The following is a 21,712-nucleotide window of genomic DNA, read 5'->3' as shown; positions in this document are numbered from 1 at the left end:
CCTCAGTTTATTCTCAGTTTTTAAGAGTCTCTTATGGTTTGGCTCCCTCCCTCTCTAACTTTTTTTTTTCCCCTTCCCCTCCCCCATGGTCTGTTAAGTTTCTCAGGATCCACATTAAGAGTGACAACATATGGGATCTTTCTCCGTATGGCTTATTTCACTTAGCATAACAAGCAGAAAGTATCTTCTTGAGGCTGATCTTACCAAGGCAGTAAGCAGGGCACTGTAACTGTGCACAACATGGGCATATGTCCTGCTGTGTGATTGCTGGAGAACCGCTCCCAGAAGCATCAGGCCACCCCTGGCTATGGTTTCTCCTCCTTTCTTTGAGCATGTCCACTTGGTGCAGTAGAGTTGGTTTTAATTTTTTTAATGTTTATTTATTTTTGAGAGACAGAGACAGAGCATGAATGGGGTAAGGGTAGAGAGAGAGAGACACACACACACAGAATCTGAAGCAGGCGCCAGGCTCAGAGCTGAGGGTACAGAGCCCAACACAGGGCTTGAATTCACGAGTGTGAGACGATGACCTGAGCCTAAGTCAGATGCTTAGTGGACTGAGTCACCTGGGTGCCCTGAGTTGGTTTTAAATAGAAATAAAGATGATTAGGGAGAGTTTAAGATGACAGAGCAGCATGGAGACCCTGAATTGTCTTATCCCTGAAATGCAGCTAGATCACCACCAAACCATTTTGAACTCCTAGGGCATTGATCTGAGGATTAGTGCAACAATCTGCATAACTTGAGCTACAGAGCTTGGCAAGTCTGCGGTGTGGAGAGGTGAAGTGGGGAGAGAAAGGCTGCGGAGGGAAGGGGGCCCTTTTCATGGAGAGAGAACAGAGAGAGAAAGAGAAATGGGGAGAGTATGGCACATTGGGATCATGCACAAAAGGCACACAACCCCCCCTCCAAAAAAAAAAAAAAGTAGCTGGAGAGAGAGAGTGAAAATACTCTCAGGAAACTGAACAAGAAATCTGTTCCCCAAATCATTTACAGGGAGAAAGAAGAGGGTTTCAATACCACCAAGATTCTATAATAAGTGAAGAGCAGAGTCTGAAATTTTGGAGCTCAGTGCCTAGTGGTGCTCTGGTGAGGAAGCAGGGCGAATCCCCAGGAACAGGCAGCAGGATCTGAGGTGTCCCTGTGCCACATGGGGAGAAGCGGTTTCCCTGCTCGGTGTGCATTTGGTAGAGGCCATAGGGCCTCCCTGCAGGCAAAGGTCCCACAGGACCCCAGAGAGCAGCCACGTTTGCGGGTATTGAGACAAAGACACCAGACTGCGGCAAAACCTGGTGCCCGCTGTATGTTGTGGTTTGTCATAATCTCTGAACCTCTGCTGCTTCCCGACCGCACAAACGTTTTCTGGGGCAAACCAGTACTGGCCATTGCTCAGTGAGACCCTCCCTCAGAGAGTTGGCACGGGTCCGAACTGTGGGAGTCTCTGAAGCGTGTGGTTTTAAAACAACACCCCATCTGAGATAAAACTCTGGAGGAAGGTGCCGCCTGGCAAGTGAACAGCTTGGACACAGACCGGGTAGAGGCGGGGAGTGGAGGAGGCCTGAGACAAAGAGGGGTGGTTGATTTTGGGTGAGTGAGAGCGCCAGTTTCCAGTGCCAGACCGGAGAGCTGGGTAATCTATTTCCACTTGTACACTGATCCATCCCAGTAAACTAAGCAGTGTCACCTAGTGGAGAGCAGAACTATTACACCAAGCCCCACCCAACTGCGCCCTCCAGGCTAAAGCAGCTGGACCATCCTGGGTCAGGAGGGAATCCCCCCCGAGGCTACACCCCACACTCCAACAGACCCTGTTCTGGGGCCAGGATCAGGCTGGGGGTGGGAGAGCAGGCTGGCTGTGAGGCTGGTTGGAGCAAGGGCAGTGAGAGCCATCCCTGACCGTGCAGGTGTAGAAGTAGGCTCTCTGGGTGCACAGAGCACCCACCCACACCATCCTATCAGAGTTCTTGTTGGGTTTGGTGTCAGTGTTCATGTGTCTGTGTCTCCTCAGGTCACGGATCTGGGCCGGGTCCACACCTTCCTGTTCCCTGCACTTTGCTCAGCCCATGGGGGCCTCCATAAATGAGTGAGTGAGTGAACCTGTGAATAATCCCGCTTCTCCATGTAGGGCTGAGAGAGGACAGTGGGAAGGTTACGGGGTCCTCTGGCCCCATACAGCATCGTGTATGTACTTCCTGATGCCCCTTCTCAGCATCTGGTGCCATCACGGTGTCATGAGGGAATGGGACCCCTCCACACAGAGGGGCAGGGGCCCCTGGGCCAGGCTGACAGGCTGACTCTGGTTCCCTTTTAAATTGACAGCTTCATGGGAGTTACTCCACCCCATTTCTTGTGCACAAAAATGCCATGGACACGGGCACCTCCCTGGTGACAGAGAGCTCATCGGTGGTTGCCAGGGCCCGGGCAGGGAAAGGCGGTGACTGGTTATAGCTACGGAGCTTCCTTAGGGGGTGGAAATGCTCTGGAACCCAGAGCAGTGCTGGTTGTACACATTGTACATGTAGTAAAGCCACAGAGTTTCAGTCCCTCTGAAATGGCTAAAATGGTCCATTACTTGCCGCATGCACTTTACATGAATCGTTTTTAGATGCGACGGGACAGAATCAGACATGGGTAGCATCGCTGACCAGGGTACCACTTCCAGGTGTAAAATAAGTAAGTCCCAGGATGTACTGTACAGGATGGGACCACAGTTCATAACACTCTATTGCATATTTGAAAGTTCCTAGGGAGGAGCTCTTAAAAGTTCTTATCACAAAAAGCACAGACCAGGCTGGAGTTCTGAACCTGGGGCAAAATTTAAAATCTGCTCAGGGCCTTGCCTTTTTCTGTAACACGCTTCAGTCACCAGGATACACACTGAGGACCCTTCCTCCAGTAGCTGAGATCCTCCCAGAACCTCCAGGGTGGAATCAAAAGCAGCTGTTGGGCCCCTCGGGGTCTGGAAAAACCACCCTGGTGAGATCCTTAAGCGTGGGCTGCTGAGAAACTTCAGAAGACGCGGGCCCAGACTCTCCTCCACCAGCTCCACAAGGTTCCTGCGCTCACCCCGGCCCTGCAAGCCAGCACATAGTCGCCTCCTCCCCAGCTCCTGTCTCTCCACTCCGTGCTTGCTTTGTGCTGTCTCCTGTCATGGTCTAGGAGGAGTGCTGGCTTTGCGTTGGTTGCTTGGCTCGTGTCTCCTAGTGCCTTGGTGGCCTTAGGTGTGGTCAGCCTGGCTGTGGGCCCTGTGTCCACCCCCTTCCTGGCCTGCACTTGCAGATGTCCCAGCAATAGCAAGGACAGGCCTCACTGAAATCATGGTCACAGAAAACAAAAGTCACATCACAAATGTGTAAACTGCACATGGCATCGTGTTCTATTGGGAGGACAGGTGGGACCTAACCCTTGAAGACACAGTGAGCTTGGACGAACACAGCTTCCAGATTGCACAGATCCAGCATTGGCCCCAGGAAGGGTCCTCGCCTTAGGCTTTCTTCTTGGAATGCTGGGCACACCCAGTGACTTGAGAGCAGAGGGCAGCACAATTGGGTTCCTATGGAATCCTGTTCCTGTGCATCTCAAAGTTGGTGATGTTGGAATGAATGCTCCGTTAATGTGGCTTAATGTTGGGATTGCGCACTCACTCACATGGAGCTTTGTTGGGATTTTATGTCTCCAGATCCCCCCAAGTGAGGAAATTACCTTTGGGAAAATGAGAATATAGCCTATCATTGATTTTCCATAACAGTTTCAATTTTGTACCTCAAATTCACTTGTGTACATGATATCACATAGTGTCATATCTGTAGCCACATCAAAAACAATGGTATTATACATGGTGTTTCTATGTGATCCCTCTCTCCATGAGGAAAGACATCTGAGTTGAATTTGTTGGGAACGGGGGACAGTTTACTGAGGTTAACATGCCCTTTCCACTTATTTTTTGTGAACACAGAAGAATTGCTACTTTGGGAAGAAATAATACCAAACTGGATTGATGTCTACAATGTTGCTCATACATATTGCTACTACTTTCTGAGCACCAAGTGTGTACAGAGCACTGGACAAAATAGAGTACATGTGACACCTCATAGATGTCCACACGAGAGCCTACAGGGTTTCTCTCCACAATTTCACTGAAGCCTGGAGGGGCCAAGCGGGCTGCCCTTGCAACACAGCTGGCAGTTCATGAAGCATCTGGTCCTTTTGCCAGTGCCTAGTGATGACTTCAGCATAAAGGCAATCTCATACACGCATTTTTCATTTTCTTCTGTAGTTTTGATTTGATTTATAAATGTAGGATGGGTTACACCTTCTCTGAGGGCAGCAGTTTTCCTGATTTAATGATTAGGCTCAGACTCTGAATATGGACCAGGCCAGTGCTTCTAGTTGTAGGTCAAGTTCCCTCACAATTCCTGCTGTTCCCCCTAGAGGGAGCCAGCTCCGTGCTGTGGGGTTACATTTATTCCAGTCTGAACCAACCACAAGGGAGGCAGGATAGGATGAGAACTTGTGTGCCTGAGTGAGAGACAGAGAGAGAGAGAGAGACCGAGACTGAGAGAGACAGAGACAAAGATTGGTGACAGACAGACAAGGATAGGCAGGAAGAGAGACAGAGATAGAGAGACAAAGAAATCTGTTTATATCTGTTACCTGGAAATTTCATAGGTCCTCATGGGTAATGAAGATTATGCCCCAGGGGCCCAGGAGTTACCCTGAACCAGCCACACAACAAGTGACACATGGTTCCTGAGGAGGGAGAAGTGTTATTTGCTATTCACCCCTCACCCCTCAGAAGTCGTGTCTCCATTCATCTTCCTTCTCACCGATTTTCCCCAACTTGAAGATTCTGCAAGTAGATTCTTGACAAAATGTGGCCCAGGGTGGCGGGATTATCCACAAGTGTCACTGTGTGTGGTAGCATCCTTCAGCCACTGCTTAGGGAGACTTGGGACTTGGGGCCTGGTGACAGAAGGTTCTGTCAAGAGGATGTGCCCTTTGGACCCAAGAGCCACCCCAGCTGCAATCAGCACAGAGATGCAGCGGGTCTCCCAGGGAGGCTGCTGACCTGGTCCAGGTGCCACACACGTGTCATCTCACCGGATTCTCCCGACTTGGTGAGCTTGTGTGATAAACCCCCTTCGGGGAGAAGTAACCCGGGGCTCAGAGACATAATGCGCCTGTGACGACAGAAGAGGCTGAGACCCAGGGTCTGGCAGTGCTGTGCACATGGGTGAGGGAGGGAGGAGGAAAACTGGATTTGTGGCCACCATCCACACTTGAAGAGATGTCACTGGACAAGTTGGGTTTTGGTCCTCTTGCAGAGGGCTGCCACCCTCTGTCCCCAGAGAGGAGCACAAGGGAGGGTCTTCTGCCCAGCTTGCAAAGGGGCTTCTCCATCAGGCCACTAGGGGCCAGCAGTTAGCAAAAATTAATGTTTTCCCACTGTAATTTTAACGTCTCCACATGAAATCATTATTGTTGTAATACTGTGTACAAGCCTGTCCCAATCTTTTGTCCTCCCAACAAAAAGTTCCTGCAGGAGGTGCCGGAATGCCTTTCATTTGGCAAATCTGGTCTGCTCCTAGGAAGCCGGAGGCCGTGGTGCCACTGAGACAGTCCATCCCTGACGGTGCTTGTCCAGGACACAGGTTTGACGCCACGGGGAGTGGACAGACCCCTTCGTGGGAAACCCGAGAGCCTTCGCCACTTGGACTAAGAGTCTGCAGAGAAGCACACTGTGACAGGGACCACGTTGCCACTGAGGGTTGCGTCATTTCTTCTTTACATTTCTATTGGCCAAGTGTCCTACTTGTATAATGAGAGAGACCTATTCACTTAAGAGTAACTGTTCCTGCTTTTCTCCTTCCTGCCTTGAATTTTCCCATTGGGCTTGTCCTCAGTCTGAAATCTTTGCTCTTATGCAAGGGCTCACTTTGTGTTTGGATCAACAACTGTGAAAGTCAGGCGGCCCAGGGGAAATGGCCAATTCTTCAGGACTTTGCAATGTGTGTTACTATTCCTTGCAAACCTAAGGTGCTAACTACAGCTGTATCTGAGCTCCCCGGGTCCCTCCCCCAGTGCACTTATGGGGAACCGCCTCTCACCACCCAAGTCCCAGCCCTGAGGCAGACAGACTAGCTCTGCCCTCAGGACAATGGAGGAGAGACAGGCAGACGTGCTAGTAATGGGGCTGTGGGTCCATGGGCACCACTCCTGAGGCCCCCAGGCTCTAGGTACAGACACAAGGGACCCAAATCGTGTTTCCAGCTAACCTCACAGGTCTCACCATACATGTTTATGTGATATTTCAAAATTGATCCATTATTTCCATTTACCAACAGACGTGGACTTGAAAAGTGGATCGTTAATATCCTTCCCATAACGGAAAAGCACTATTGCTGCCATTGATAGAAATATTGCGTGAACCGCCAACCACGGGGCTGACATCTGGTACGTGCAGTTGCTCAGTCCTGCTTTCTCAGCAGGGGAGATTAGCCGAGAGGAACTTCAGGCCACAAACCGAGACCTGCCCCTAGAGTGACCAAAAGCCCTGGAGGGGATTCCATAAAGGAAGATTTTCCTCACTGGGACGCTCAGCGGCACCGAAAACCACGGACAGCTCCTGTGTGCACTTATTGTTGCCTTTGACACAAAACGGTCTCTCGGACCTGAGTGGTAGTGCTTGATCCACATCAGTCAGGGTCCTGGTGGGTGCATTAATGAAAGGCAGAGTCATGGGCAAAATTCACAGGAAGACCCAAGAGACAGTGAAGCATCTGGAGGCTGGGACAGAAGGAAGCCATTACCTCTCCTGGGGCAGAAAGACACAGGGATAAATCCTTTCCTGGGGAAGCTGGAGCCCAGGGGTGAAGCCGCTCAAGAATTTAGAGTCACAGACACACAGCTGGAGTCAGAGAAGCAGCACTGAGTGATGGGGGAGGAAACACGTGAGCCTAATCTCCCCCAGCCCATGCAGTGCCCCCATTAGCCGACCCTAAGTAGAAGCCCAATGACAGGCAAGCCTGGGAGAGGCCGTCCATGGGGTCCACCTTTCGGGGCATCCCTTCCTTAGGAGAGTGGATGCTCTTTTCTCATGGCAACATTCTCCTGAATGGCCACGGCTCTCTCTCTTGCTTCAAAGAGACCCTCACATACAGGGATGTGGCACCACACTGCCCGAACCCAGAAGTCAGGGTTGTCTCTGTCTTTCTCTGTGTGCAGAGCTCCACAGAAGGTTCTGACTGGCCCAGCGTGGGTTCTGGAGTGGGCCTGCATAAACATCAAGGGGTGGGGAGATGGAGTTCCCTGGTGGCCTGGCCCCAGGGCCCCAGGGCCCCAGGGCCCCGGGGCGGTGCTGGGAAAGGAGCCATCCTCCCCATGGGGAGAGTTCTGTTAACAGGGAAGGGACCAGAAGAGCTCTGGACAAAGAAAAGCAAAGGATGGCAAGAGTCTGTCTACTTTTCTCAGATGCAGGTGCCGGGACTGGCACGTGTTGATCAGCATGTGGGGCTGCCTGGGCTCCGGGAATGTTAAAGTAAAACAATGAGGCGTATAACCCAAATCCGAAGGGCTTAAGGACCACTGCGCTCACTGCCCCATCCTGGGAAAGCCCTCGGGGGAGAGGCCAGGGGGGCCTTCAGGGTGTTCTGTTCCTGAAATCAGGTGAGGTGGGAACTGTCTGGTGAAGTCCCACCATGCGTAGCTGGCTCCACCCCCTGCAGGAGGAAGAAACCAGAACATGGCTCAGCCCCTGCAGCCAAATGAGACTCATCAACGTCCAGAGTCCACGGGGCTGTCACTAAACCTGGATGGCGTGACCCTGGGAGAGCCCCTCCAACACCAAGGGCCGGCCTGGCTGTACCTGCGCAAGCAGCCGCTAGATGGCAGGCAGGCTGTAAAACCTGAGGGAGGTTGGGAGACCTGAGGCTGAAAATGACTGCCTTTGTGAGGAGTTGTTTCCAGGTTTGCAAGATGAGAAACGTTCTGGAGAAGGCTGGTGCTGAGGGTGCACAGGATTGGCTGCCCCTGCATCCCGCAGGTAAATGTGCTAAAACGACCAATTTTGAGGTTTGTCTCTCTTACCACAATTTCTTAAAAACAAAGTAAAAAGACCCATCAAGCTGAAAGTTAAAAATAACCAGGTAAGAGAAAAGCTTGCAGAGGAGTGTGCAAAATTGCCCACTGTGTTTAGAGTATGCAGAGAAGCTGGGCTCCCAAAAAGGGCTGAGAGAGAAAACATGATCCAATGCACTTTGCAAGAATTTGAGATGTGTTACTTTAGGGAAACATCTAAAGTGGTATCAGAGGAGGAAGAATTAAAAATTTTGTTTGACTTTTTTCTCTTTGTTTTTCCATTTTTCCCCCCAGTTTGAATCATAGTCTTGTCCAGGCTTTTGATTCTTGAGGACTTGAGCCAAACTGTTTATTAGGTGGGCAGTTATCAGATTCATTGTCTAGAGACCATGGCTGAGCAGCTATGGTGAGTGCCAGCCCCAGGCTCACAAGAAGGCACAGAGTCAGGTTCACTCATGTGCCTGCTTATCCAGGGAGGTCACCAGGGTCAAGTCAACAGTGCCTGAAAAATTGTTTCTGGGTGTTATTTCCAGGGATTGGAGCTGTATTTTGGATGGCCACCTGAGAGTAAGATCAGACTTCATCTTCGCAACCAAAGGTCATGTGTTGCTGACAGGCTGGGGCCTCAGCCCCCTCAGCCTGGAACTCAGTGGCTTCCAGACACAGGCCAGGACAGGGGTGGGAGCGCAGGTCCCCACTGAATACCCTGGAGGAGGGAGGGCCAGGGAGGAGACCCTGGAAGGGGATTTTAAGGAGATTCCATGGGCACCTCTGGAAATGTGTGTGACCGGAGCGAGAAATGGCTCAGGATAATGCTGCTAATATTCTAGAACCCCATCCTCAGATGCTTGCTGGTTGTGACTATTGCTCACAGGGCCAAGTCTTTGCTCCTAAAGAATGAAGAAGAGTGTGGGCATGGGGAGGAGGGGCAGGAAAGAAGTTGCACAGGTTTCTACAGCAGAGGTTCCCCCGAGGTGGGACTGTGATGTGCCCTCCCTCTTGGGGCTGATGTTTGGTGAGGGGGCCTGGCCGGGTGCCAGATGCTATGACTCTACCCTGCGGGGCTCCTGTCAGGGGCACAGAGAGGGGACTGAGGCCAGCTCTGGGGAGGATGATGTGCCTTGTCCCCCTGAAATCATGGAATTTACAACTAAAGAGACTTTCAGAGGGTTTGATTAAGCCATTCTCTCTGTGACCTGAAACAAAGGGTTTAAGATTTTAAATAGAATTTTATATTTAATTATTATAATTCAGAATAATTGTCAGGCTGTCTGCCCACACTTGGGGGCCAGTTATTCTCCTGTGCTAAGTATTTAAAGTATAATATTGTGTATGAGCATGTGTGTGTTATGAGTGTGCGTATATATTTAGATACTGTGAAAGTGTGTATGCATATGTGCGCATGTGTATGTGTGTGCATATGTATATATGTGCACAAATGAATGAATGTATGTAACTATATGTGTGCCTATGTGTAAGTGTATGTGTGTATATATATGTATACATACACATGTATATATATGTATATATACATATATACACACATACATGTGTATGTATACATATATATGTAAGTTTGTGTTATTATGTGTGTATGTGTGTATGTTTTTTAATGACGTAAAGGATTTTCTAGCCCTAAAAACTTGATCTCCTGGGCAAGAGCCTTGAGACTCACTGATTTATCCATGAATGTCCATTTTCCACATTCCAGGGACTGAAAGAGCACGCTGAGAACTTTTCCTAGAAAAATATGAATTTATTAATGAATTTTTGCCATACCTTATAATATTTTTTTACAACATTGTTTTACTAAATATAACAGATTTTATATCACGTTTTAGCATGAATGGAAAGAAAATTCAATCTTCCTACCATCATGAGAAACAAAAATGTTGGTCAATATTATAGTTATTAGTAGTTTAGAAAACCTTCAGCTTCAAAACTCATTATGGATGCAGTTTTAAGAGTTTTTTCCAAATCTGGAAAACCTCTATCAAGTTAGATATTTTTTATTGAAACGTAAGTTTTAGAATCTTCAGACATGTGGAGTTTTCTCATTTGCTGACTCATTTGAATGCTCATTGAATTGCAACAATATTAGCCAGTCTCTGGGGGTCTGCATCATTCTCAGTCTGGTCTGAGGGGCTGAATTCCTCTGTGGGCTCCCTTCACTGGGGACACAGCCTCACCAGCACTCTGGGCTTTTCTCCCTGTGAGGCTCCCTGCCACCTGGCCCAGGTCCCCACTTCTCCAGCCTCCTCACATCTCTGCGCCTGGGAGCCTGCTGTCCAGCTGGGGCCCTGCCTGGCCTCCCATTGGGAAAGGCTCCCCCTGACTGGGGGACCTTATCAGTTAACAAGGACTGTATATAGCAAGAACACCACAAAAGACCCATCATGTAGAGATCACCCAGCTCCAGGGCCAACATGCAAAACTGGTTATCCTGTAGAATGTTCTGATTTGTGGCCTTACCTGATTGTTTCTCCTGGTGACATCTAACTTATGCCCCACAAACTGGACAAACGTGGACTTCCAACATGGTTCGTTTCCATTTATCATTTTGGCAAAACGCTATTCTGAAAATAAATAAGAATAAGCTTTACTACCTCTGTTCCCAAAGTAGTTTGAGACTGTTTTTAACATAGATGAGCTTTTCATTTGCTGACTCCAGAACCTGGGCAGCCCTACTGTGTGCCGGAGGTTCCCACACTGTGTGAATTTCACGAAGAACATGGAGACTGACACTCTGTTACACAGAGTAAGATCACTTAGAAACATCAACAGCTTCCCAGCGCAATCACCAGTCATGGTAAAATAGTTTTAAAACATTGTATTGGCTACCAAGAGAAACAGAAAGAAAGAAAACAAGCATTTAAAACAAAGAAATCTGAAATCTAGGAGAGTCAGAGCCTCAGAATTGTGGACATTTTTTCTTTGTTCTTTTTTTTTTTAATTTTTAACATTTATTTATTTTTTGAGAGACAGAGTGCGAGCAGGGGAGGGGCAGAGAGAGAGGCAGACACAGAATCTGAAGCAGGCTCCAGGATCTGAGCTGTCAGCTCAGCTTGTGGCTCAAACTCACAAACTGCGAGATCATGACCTGAACAGAAGTCACATGCTTAACTGACTGAACCACCCAGCTGCCCCTGGACATTTTTTAATTGAATAATTTAATCTTAGAACAAAAGCATCCTATGGTCCTATTTCTTCTCCATTTCACAAGACTAGTGACCACATTGCTGTGGGCAGTGTGGCTTTCAGGTTTATTGCTGTTTGGCTTGTCTAGAAGCATTTGTTCTGTGCTGTGCATAGAAATGCAGGGAAAGCCCCACAGGCCCTGCCCATGAAATATTTTGTGGCCACGTGGATCCTGTCCCCTGACACTATAAAACTCATCCCGTTTTCCGCAGGCAGGGCCTCACTTTGGGAAGACCAGTGATTCTGGCTGCTCTTGAAATGCGCTCACGGATCTCAGTGTTAGTAGGAAACCTGGAGTCATGCACATGTCAGACCACGGCCTGTCATGAAACACAAGGGTCAGTGCATCTCTATTCCATAGACTCTGGGATGGAGAATGGGAAGAGCAGGTTTTACTTCATAAGAGGGTTCATGTTCCCACCTGAACTTCCCATCCCTGTCCTTCCTTCCACGTGACAGAGAAGCCTGGAATCCTCATCCACGATAGCCATGTAAACATTTCTAAGACAACTAGTTATGGTGCTGCTTGTGGATTCCTTTGTCTCTTGAAGACGTGCACAGTGGAAGACAAGGTGATTGTGAGTCGGAGGTCCTCAGTGCCACCCAGCTTCTCCTGAGCGTCTGGCATTTGGAAGGACAGTGTATCTATCTATAAAGCCTGGCTTATTATTGAAAGCCAGGAGCTCAAAACTCTGGTTTTGCAAGTTAAATCCTGAACATTTGACTTTTATTTTCATGTCTCCTTTACTACACTTCCCAAGGCAATGGATGCTTCTGGTGAATCAAGGGTGTGTTACATATACGAATGTGAATCAAAAATGAACATAAACCTTCCAAAAATATTATCCCTATCACAGTCGAAATTGAGGGGCTGAGAGGAGAGGGGAGAGGGGTGTTAGGGTTTCATGGGGACAGAGTTCAATGTGAGATGAGGAACGTTCTGGAGATGGATAGTGGTAAGGGTTGCAACAGTGTGACTGCACTAAATTAAAACGGTTAAAAGGGTCAATTTTGTTGTGCATATTTCACCACAGTAAAAAGTGATTCACCTTGCTTCCCAGTGAGCAGGCGAGCGTGGCAAGCTGTCTCACTCTGTCCTGGAAAAAGAGCAAGGAACACATTGGGTAAGATGGTGGTCTGTGGTCTCAGGAGGACAGTGCTGACCTCCTGGGGTCCAGCTCCCTGGTGCTGTCCTATGAGTGTGACCAGCCAGCAGGGATCTTCTGCTGCCCACCTGTCTAGATCATGAGCTCTGAGCAAGCAGGGGTGCAGAGGGCTGTGCATCTTCCCTGCAACAGCATACTTCCTGTCCAGTCCCTGCAAACGCTTGTGTGCTGTGTAGACTACTACAATGTGCTTGGAGGAGGGGGCCGTGGGGCCCACATTTCACCTGCATTCAACCCAAGCCCTGTGTGGTTGGGGCGGGATCTCTTCCTGTACAGGTGATTGTTGGCACCAAGCCTGACCTTTATAGTAACACCATTTGGCACAGTCCATGTTGGATTATTGCCCAGACTGCTTGGATTCCTCTGATTCAAGTGCTCACTGAACCTCTAGGGTGCAGTGACCCCACTGCATGGGGCAGTGACCTTAGAACAGTTCCCCTCTGCAACAGGAATCCACATAAGTCAGGTGGAGGAGACTGGGGCTTGGGGAACGAGTTCCCAGCGAGGACGCAGAACACACACCTGAGCACACATGGCTGAAAAATGTTTTCCTGTGCTCTTAAGATCTCTGGTCTTGGGGCGCCTGGGTGGCTCAGTCAGTTAAGCGGCCGACTTCGGCTCAGGTCATGATCTCGCGGTCCGTGAGTTCGAGCCCCGCGTCGGGCTCTGTGCTGACAGCTCAGAGCCTGGAGCCTGTTTCAGATTCTGTGTCTCCCTCTCTCTGACCCTCCCCCACTCATGCTTTGTCTCTCTCTGTCTCAAAAATAAACGTCAAAAAAACAATTTAAAAAAAAGATCTCTGGTCTAACATGAGATTAAACTAACTTAAGGCAAATTCATCAGAGGAAGCATCCAAGTGTATTAAATTTTTATATTGACATGGGGGCCTTCACAATCGAATTAAATACCCCAAGGAGTGACCACAGCTGGAAGCTTCTATAACTTTAGAGGAAGTCTTGATAAATTTGTAAAGAAATGACAAGACAAAGCACAGTAAGTTGTGGGGAGTGACAAGGAGATACTGTGGGGGGCAGGGGACAAAACTAGTGGAAGAACAGGATTATTTAGGAATTGTTTGCATAGATGCGTTCGGTATTGACTCCCAGCCTCCGTTGGTCAGGATGCTCTCTTGCTGGATCCTTTCTCAAGGGAGAACACCTTTCTCAGGGAAATTTTATGACCTGCTTCTGGAAAGGGGATGTTAGAGAGCCCTTCCTGCATCTGCTGCTTCTCAAGTGCCTGCAGCTCAAAACAACCAATATGCCACAGTCGCTTACTTTGGGGGAGTGTGTCCCAAACCCCTGCAGCCTCAGCGAATAGTAGAATGTCTTAGGAACAAAACTGAGGTTTCTGCGGAAGAAGGAATGCTGCATCTAGACTGTGACACAGTGTGTGTGTGTGTGTGTGTGTGTGTGTGTGTGTGTTTACGTGGGGTGGAGGGCTTAAACTCTGTTCTGTTTCTCTGGGGACCTCAGACTGATACACGGACCCACCTTATAGACCCACCCACCATCTCCTAGCATATCTTTCTCATGCCTTTTTCCCTTCTTTGCAATTATTATTATTATTATTATTATAGAAAGTGGTTAGTTTCATTACAGGAAGTGACTAGAGAGTCAAGACGGTGTTAATTGTCATCAGGATAGGTGGAAGTAAAAGGCCTTACTTAGCATGGCACCAATATATTTCTTTTCACATTCGTCTATTGTGATGTCCCTTGAACCAGGTAAGGGATTGATTTCCAAGCTCATAAAAGCTGGAGCGGGTTTCTAAGCAATTCCCAACTTTCTCAAACCACTGAAGAGCTTCCACAGTCAACCATCTCCCTACTGCTGGACACTTCGATCCTTCCCATATTTTTGCTCTTACAGACAATATGTAACTTTAGAAAGGCTCATCTAGGTTTTCCTGTTGACCCGCAGGTCAGAGGGCCTGCTTATCTAAACTTCTCAACGTCCACAGAGCTGCCACGTTGCCGTCCCGTGGCCGTCCTGTGATCTGTCTCTCCAGCAGGCAGAAGAGGGCCGTGTCCCAGCACCTGAGGACATCTGAAAGGATCAGTCGCGGCTGTTTATTGTGCATTTGCTAAGTGAGAACGGATGGGCCATGTTCTTCTCATTTCCTGATCCTCAGGAACGCTCACCGTCTCCCATGGTTTCATCTACTATTTGTATTTTCTCTTCACAAACTGTAGTCTTATATCCTTAGTTTATCTCTCTGAAGTGATGTATCTTTTCCCTCTTAATAGGTATGATCTTTGATGTGCGCTTTGTGTTACATGTTACAAACATTTTTCTCCTGTGCTGTGGAGTGTCTTTTAACTTTGTTCGTGGGGTGTAATTCCCATTTTGACGTAATCACATCTATCTTTTCTTTACACTTTGTGCTTAGTGTCTTTGGTCCCGTGTAAGGTCATAAATACATTTTCTTTTATGTTTTTAATACTTTCATACTTTTGTTTTTTTATGTTGAATTCTGGAATCCATCAGTAATACGTTTTGTGGATCTGCTTCTAATTTTTCCTGGATGACTAGCTGTTTATCGACCATTCTCTTCCCACTGATTTGAAATAGCATGTTTCTTTTTATTTTTAAAAAGCATCTATTAAAATAATCCTATGGCTTTTCTCCTTTTGATGTGTTAATCGCTCAGCCTTCCAGTTGCTGAAGCTTATTTTCCCAGAGTCCAATGCAACCCAGTGAATGCTTCCACGTTCCCCAAGTAGGGCCAGAGCTCTACAGAGTACTTTAGGGGATGCTAGAAAATGGAAAGCACACCTGGATTCCCCCTGAGACAGGCCCAAGCATGTAACCTTCCAGTGGAAAGGCAATCAGGAAAGAATGAGAAACAGAAGAAAGGGGTTCTCAGGTCACAGGCTAGAGATCCCAATAGTTCCTCTGTCCCCTGCCTATGGAATGACGGTCACCCGGGTGCCATTCCACCAGTGGCTTTGAATCTTTGATATGTAGCCTCTGAGAATGAAATGAGGGGAGTCCCAAGCTCCTCCCAGCTCCTTGTCCTCAGATTTGACATGCAGGGACACAGATCACTAAATCACCAGTAAATATATTTCAGTGTGCCTTCAATACACACTTTTTTCATATCTTATAATGGCATCAACTAAATGGAAGTTTAACATTATTTTCTTTGTTGAATAAGCATGAGCTTTTTCTTTTGGACCCTTAGCTGGACCACTGTGACTGCTCTATTGTTTTAGTCAAACCAGTTAAGGACCATTTGACAGGAAAGTGAGCCCAGACCATTGTCAACAAGTTTTTCTTCTGTAAAGAACAAGCAATTATCATCAAGAAAACATCAGAATAGAAGTCATCAGCTTGGGAAACAAAAGCAGATCCAGAAGATTACAGTGTACTGGGCCATATGGATAGGGCCAATCAGGCCAAACCCCAGGGATTTAAGTGGGTGGCCTCAGAGTCACTGCCCAGCACCAGAAAGCCCTGGGGCTACACCTGCCGAGAGCATCTGCACAGCTGCGTGATCAGGTGAGCAGTGTTATCCTTCTGTAAGTACTTGGGAGGATAAATTCAATGTTTTTACTCCACCATAGTGGCTCTAACATCTAGAAGAAAGGAGGATGGATTTTTAGACAGATCAGTCTAATCAGATTCTCATTTTTTTTTTTTTTTGCTTCCTAGGTTTTGAAACATGCATCCTTTTGACTTCCTGACTGCACTTTGCTTGGGAATAGTTTCAGCTACTATAGAGCTTGATCAAAGTTTAGATGCACAGTGGATCCGGTGGAAGGAGACACATGGAAAACAATATGGTGTGGTTGGTAACATCTAAAATCTAAACTATCTAGGGGACTCACAGAGAATGCCCGTGCTGGTGGGAGTTTGTAGCACAGAGTAGCATCTTGAGACCACTCTTACCAAAGCAGTAAGCACAGCACCATGAGTGTGCATAGTGTGGACATATGTCCTGCTGTGTAGTTGCTGGAGAACAGCTCCCAGAAGCATAAGACCATCCATGGGTGTGGTTTCTCCTCCTCTCTGTGAGCACATCCACTTGGTGCAGGTCAGTAGGTTTTAAATACAAATAAAAATGATATGTTATATGTTTGCCTGTAGGTTGAAGAATGCAGAAGAGCCGTGTGGCAGAAGAATATGAAAATGATTATGCAGCACAATAGGGAATACCTTCAAGGGAAACATAGCTTCTTGATGGCAATGAATGGCTTTGGTGACATGGTGAGTATGGCACGGATTTGCTGAAAGTTTTGTTGTTTATCTCAGTACTTTCCCCCCAAAATCTCATGCTTGTCAATATTCTACTTTCTTTTCCCTGAAGACCAATGAAGAATTCAGGCACATGATGATTGGTCTTAAAATCCAGAAGAATGAGAATGGGACAGTGTTTAAAGTCCCTTTCCCTGCTGGTATCTCCTTACCTATGAATAGGAGACAGACACCTGATATTAGTCTTGTGAGTATCAAGGATGACTACTCATCAGGTCTCTCTCCAAGAGGAAAGCCAAAAAGAAAGTGGCTCCCTGCTATGGTTTCCTGCTGTGGAAAAATATATTGTAGCTATATTTATTTATTTTGTTTAATGTTCATTTATTTTTGAGAGAAAGAAAGAGTGAACGAGTTGGGGAGGGGCAAAGAGAGAGGGAGACACAGAATCCAAAGCAGGCTCCAGGCTCTGAGCTGTCATCACAGAGCCTGATGCAGAGTAGATGAAGGTAGACCACAAGCCTTGAGATCATGACCTGAGCCTGAAGTCCGACGCTTAACCATGAGCCACCCAGGCACCCTGCCGTTGCTATGTTTTAAAGTTTTCGTATAGATGGACTGTTTTCACTCTTGCTATTGGTTTTGTAGACTGAGACCTTTATAATTTGTTTTCAGGGTCGGTGTGCTTCTGGCTGGGCTTTTAGTGCAGCTGGTGCCATCGAAGGACAGATATTCCGGAAATACGGCAAACGTGTTTCCTTGAGTGTGCAGAACCTCCTGGACTGCTCTCAGGCTGAAGGCAATGAGGGCTGCAATGGTGGTCTAATGAGTAATGCCTTCCAGTATGTTAGGAACAACAGAGGTCTGGACACAGAAGAATCCTATCCATATGTTGCAAGAGTGAGTAGAGCTCCTCACTTGTCACCATTCCAGCTCTGTCCTTGGAGTTGAATGCTTTTGAAGAAAACAGACACCATGTTTAACATTCACATTTCCAATTGTAGACTCTCTATCTGCAGTCTGTCAAGACTGTCATTAAACGGTATTAGCCTGGCATAGTTCTCTGCTTAGATGGTTACCACATAGCTGTTTTTATTTCTACATTACATGGAGATATGCATACCTTTTACACAAGGTACGGATTTCCCCAGAGTGAAAGACTTCTTATGGACAGGTAGACCATGAGTGTTTCATTGAATCCACACCAGTTAGTTTTGCTTTTTTTAAAAAAGGTTTTTTTATTAATTTTTAAAGAGAGAAAGAGAGGGAGAGCATGAGAGTGGAAGGGGTCCAGAGAGAGAGAGAGAGGGAGAGAGAGAGAATCACAAGCAGGCTCCATGCTCCGTACAGAGCCCAACACAGGTCTCGATCCTATGACTGTGAGATCATGACCTGAGCAAAAATCAAGAGTTGTATGCTTAACCTACTGAGCCACCAGTTAGTTTTTTAATTTTAAGACAATAAATAGCCTTTCACCTCCTGGGTTGCTTCACAACAAACTTGACTTGGAAATCTTTTACCTGTAAGCTGCCTTGAAGTCATGTTCCCCAGGAAGTGGATGGTCATAATCAAGTTTCTTTTCCTTTACCATTCAAAGGATGGACCCTGCAAATACAGGCCTGAGTATTCTGCTGCCAATGTCACTGCCTTTCAGACAATTCCTCGGCGGGAGGAGGCCCTATTGGTGGCAATGAAAAACATGGGATCCATTTCTGCTGCTATAGATGCAAGCTTGGATACCTTCCGCTTCTATAAAGGAGGTAAGCATTTGTTGATATAGAAAAATTGGAAAACCACCTTAAGAAACAGCAAGAATGACACTTTGGTATGTAGAATTCAATGTATAATTTTGGGGTGTGTGGATTTAATATAGTTGTTCATTCTGTACATGTAATATTTATGTCTGCTGTTTCCATTTGCCTTTACTTGGCCCAAATCCCCACGAGTGTAAGTATATAATAAATATATTTAAATGACAACATAATTTAATTAGTAGAGCTTACTTTACTTTTTTCCAAATGTTAGACCTTGATAACTTTTAAAGAATTTTGATACTGAAATTAACAGTGGAAAGTAGCTCTTGGCTCAAGTAATTTTATGTTCTCTGCTGTTTCCCTAGGTTGATATCCTACAAGTAGAATAATAAGGTTTTGGCGGGTGATTTTTTTTAATGCCCCTTGACTATTATTTTCAAAAGGGATTGTGACAGTATTTCTCCTGGAGTGAGATGAGGGCCCAAATCCCCACCCCTTCCCGCTAAACAAAAATATCTGACTTTTAAATCTCATCTGAATTCATACCAATATCACAACTGAATTTTGAAATGCCTCCCCTACTGTGGTTGATAGGCTGGGTTACTATCACATGTCACGTGGGAATCCTCACTCAGCATTGAATATTACTCCCCAGGCATTTATTATGATCCAAAGTGCAGCAGTGAAGACCTGAATCACGGTGTTCTGGTGGTTGGCTATGGCTTTCAAGGAAAAGAATCCGATAACCAAAAATATTGGTTTGTCAAGAACAGGTATGAAAATCCAGGAATACGTACTTTTGAATTTGAAAAGGGAATGTTTTTTGGAACCAGTGTTTGGACGCAGGTCCCCCAACCCTTGAGCACACTTCTGAAATCCCAGCAGCATTTACCCCATCTAGGGGGGAGCACAGACATAGTCATATGATGACAACATTAAGATACTGTCTCAGGCTTGCTAGGGTCCTGATATAGTTTTGGTACCACTGTATTTCTAAATTGGAAGTTTTTCAATATTCTATATCACACCCAGGTCCCAAGGGTTTCCTTTTCCTGTTCACACTGCAGTTTTGTGAAATGTCTGTGCTGGGTTAGAACTCAACCATGAACAAGAACGGCCTCTCCTAATTCTTCCTGAATCTGTCCTGGCCTCTGGTGCACTGCTCAATACTGGATGCTATTGTTCAAAAGATGTATGTTTTCAGTTGTTTGTAATAGTTGGAAAACCCTGTCTTCTTTCAGCTGGGGCACTGACTGGGGCATGGGTGGCTACATAAAAATGGCCAGAGAACGGAATAACAACTGTGGAATCGCCACCAGGGCCAGCTTTCCTATCGTGTGAGATGATGATGATGAAGAAGGCCTTGACTGATAACAGAATATCCAGGAAATGTATTTTATTCTAAAGTTGATCACATCTTATTTTGTGGGGTAAAACACTTGAATCACTTGGAGATCCAAGTTGTGACGAATTCTGTTAGTGTTTACGCTGGTGACGAAACTACTTCTTTAATCCCTGCTCTAATCAACAGTGTGTGATTAAGTTGCTTAATAACTTTTGAATGCTCATGTTTTAATTTTTTTAAATTTATTCTTGAAAGAGAGACAGGCAGACAGGGTGTGAGTGGGGGAGACCAGAGAGGGAGACACAGAATCTCAAGCAGGTTTCGGGCTCTGAGCTGTCATCCCAGAGCCCAATGTGGGTCTTGAACCCACAAATCATCAGATCATGACCTGAACTGAGGTCAGACACTCAGTGAACTGAGACACCCAGGTGGCCCTGAATGTTCATGTTTAAAAGTTGCATGAAAGTTTTACCTTTTAAAATAAAATTTACTTTCATATGTTGAGGTGTGCTCTGTTTTTGATACATAAACTTCTTTGTAGTAAAAATGCAATGGTTTTGTAGGGAGGAAGAAATATCCTTATTCCTCCAAAATTCTTCCAACTGGTTTAAGAATTTAATTGACATGAGACAGGTTAACAGGAGGAAAAAAAAAAAAAAGCAACCCTCAAAGTTTTATTACATAGGCAGGTAGGCCCACTAATGAATTTAAGCCCAAAGAAATGGCCAAGGCAGACAGGTTTTTTTGTTTTGTTTTGTTTTGTTTTGTTTTTTTGCAGTCTTATATATTTTGGACAAAGACAATAATTTGTGAGGAATTGACAGGAAAAAGAGAAAAGGTGTGTGGGAGTTTTAAATTGCAGGAATTCTAAGTGGAATCTGGGCTGAGGTTGTAGATGAGTAAAAAAGTAACAAGATTTGTTTCTACAGCTTTTTCAGGTTTGAAGCCCCATCTCTGCTGATAAGGATGTCTCTTTACCTCATAGTACAGGGAGGGGACCTTTCATATGGGACACTCATTTCCTGCTTTCAAGAGGGGCATGTGACAGCCTGGGTGTTCTTGCACCGGCTGTATCCCAAGTAGCTTCAACTCAAGATAGTCAATATGCCATGGTGGCACATTTTGGGGTGGCTTCCCTGGGGCCTCACAGTTTCTTCCTCTGAAACTCCCCTGAAAGTTTATATAATAAATAGCTGAGCAGATGACTGTGGAGAGAGAAATCCAGTTTGGATTGAGCAGTAAGAAATCTACAAAGAATAAGAAAAGCATAGATCACCATAAGGATGAATGAACAGGTGAACGAGGGTGGGGGGTACCTGGTATTCATTCATACCAGGTATGGAATGAATCAGTCACAGGAATCAAGGGCACAGCATAGGGAATATAGTCAACAGTATTTTAATAGCAATGTAGGGTGGGGGTAGCTACACTGTGGTGAGCACAGCATAATGTATACAGTTGGCAAGTTACTATGTTGTACACCTGAAACTACGGTAACATCGTGTGTCATTTATACTCAAAACATTTGGGAAAGAAGAAGGCAAGAGGATGAATCAATAGAAGAGAACACATTTCCCCATACCTCATGAAATGAGTCTCACAATCCTGGAATAGATCTGACCAATTAAATGTGCTTCATTTATCTGATGGAAAATATTAATTCCTTTTTAAAAGTAGATTTAAGTTAGATATTATGTGCCTCATTTGGGTTAGATAAAAAGCAACATTTTCCACTGATGATTGCACGAGCACCCCCTGCTAAGCAGTCACGGTATCTAGAACATGATGACTTTGGAGACCCCCAGAGGCTAAGCTGTTACCTTCTGACTGGAGTATTTTCAAAGCATGCATAGTGGTATTGAACCCTCCTTGTTCCATTATCATAGACAGATTTAGGATTGCCTTTTCTAATTCACCATCTCTGAAACTTGGGAATAAGATCTTTAATGCTGAAGAGAACCTGGAATTCTGATGTAT

The 21,712-nt window shown here is 46.2% G+C and overlaps 1 protein-coding gene across 1 annotated transcript; it reads left to right on the top strand.

Annotated features, from left to right (window-relative positions):
• Nucleotides 1-16,106: 16,106 nt before the first annotated feature.
• LOC111559123 (procathepsin L-like) lies at nt 16,107-20,027 on the top strand. The gene is made up of 7 exons (XM_045042711.1): nt 16,107-16,232; nt 16,532-16,651; nt 16,752-16,886; nt 17,312-17,536; nt 18,234-18,396; nt 19,046-19,163; nt 19,632-20,027. The coding sequence occupies exons 1-7, from the start codon at nt 16,107-16,109 to the stop codon at nt 19,729-19,731; spliced, it is 987 nt and encodes a 328-aa protein (XP_044898646.1). The 3' UTR covers nt 19,732-20,027.
• Nucleotides 20,028-21,712: the final 1,685 nt, after the last annotated feature.

This window comes from Felis catus, chromosome D4 (assembly GCF_018350175.1).
Source record: "Felis catus isolate Fca126 chromosome D4, F.catus_Fca126_mat1.0, whole genome shotgun sequence".
Lineage (NCBI taxonomy): Eukaryota > Metazoa > Chordata > Mammalia > Carnivora > Felidae > Felis > Felis catus.
This window is presented reverse-complemented; position numbering and strand designations above follow the sequence as displayed.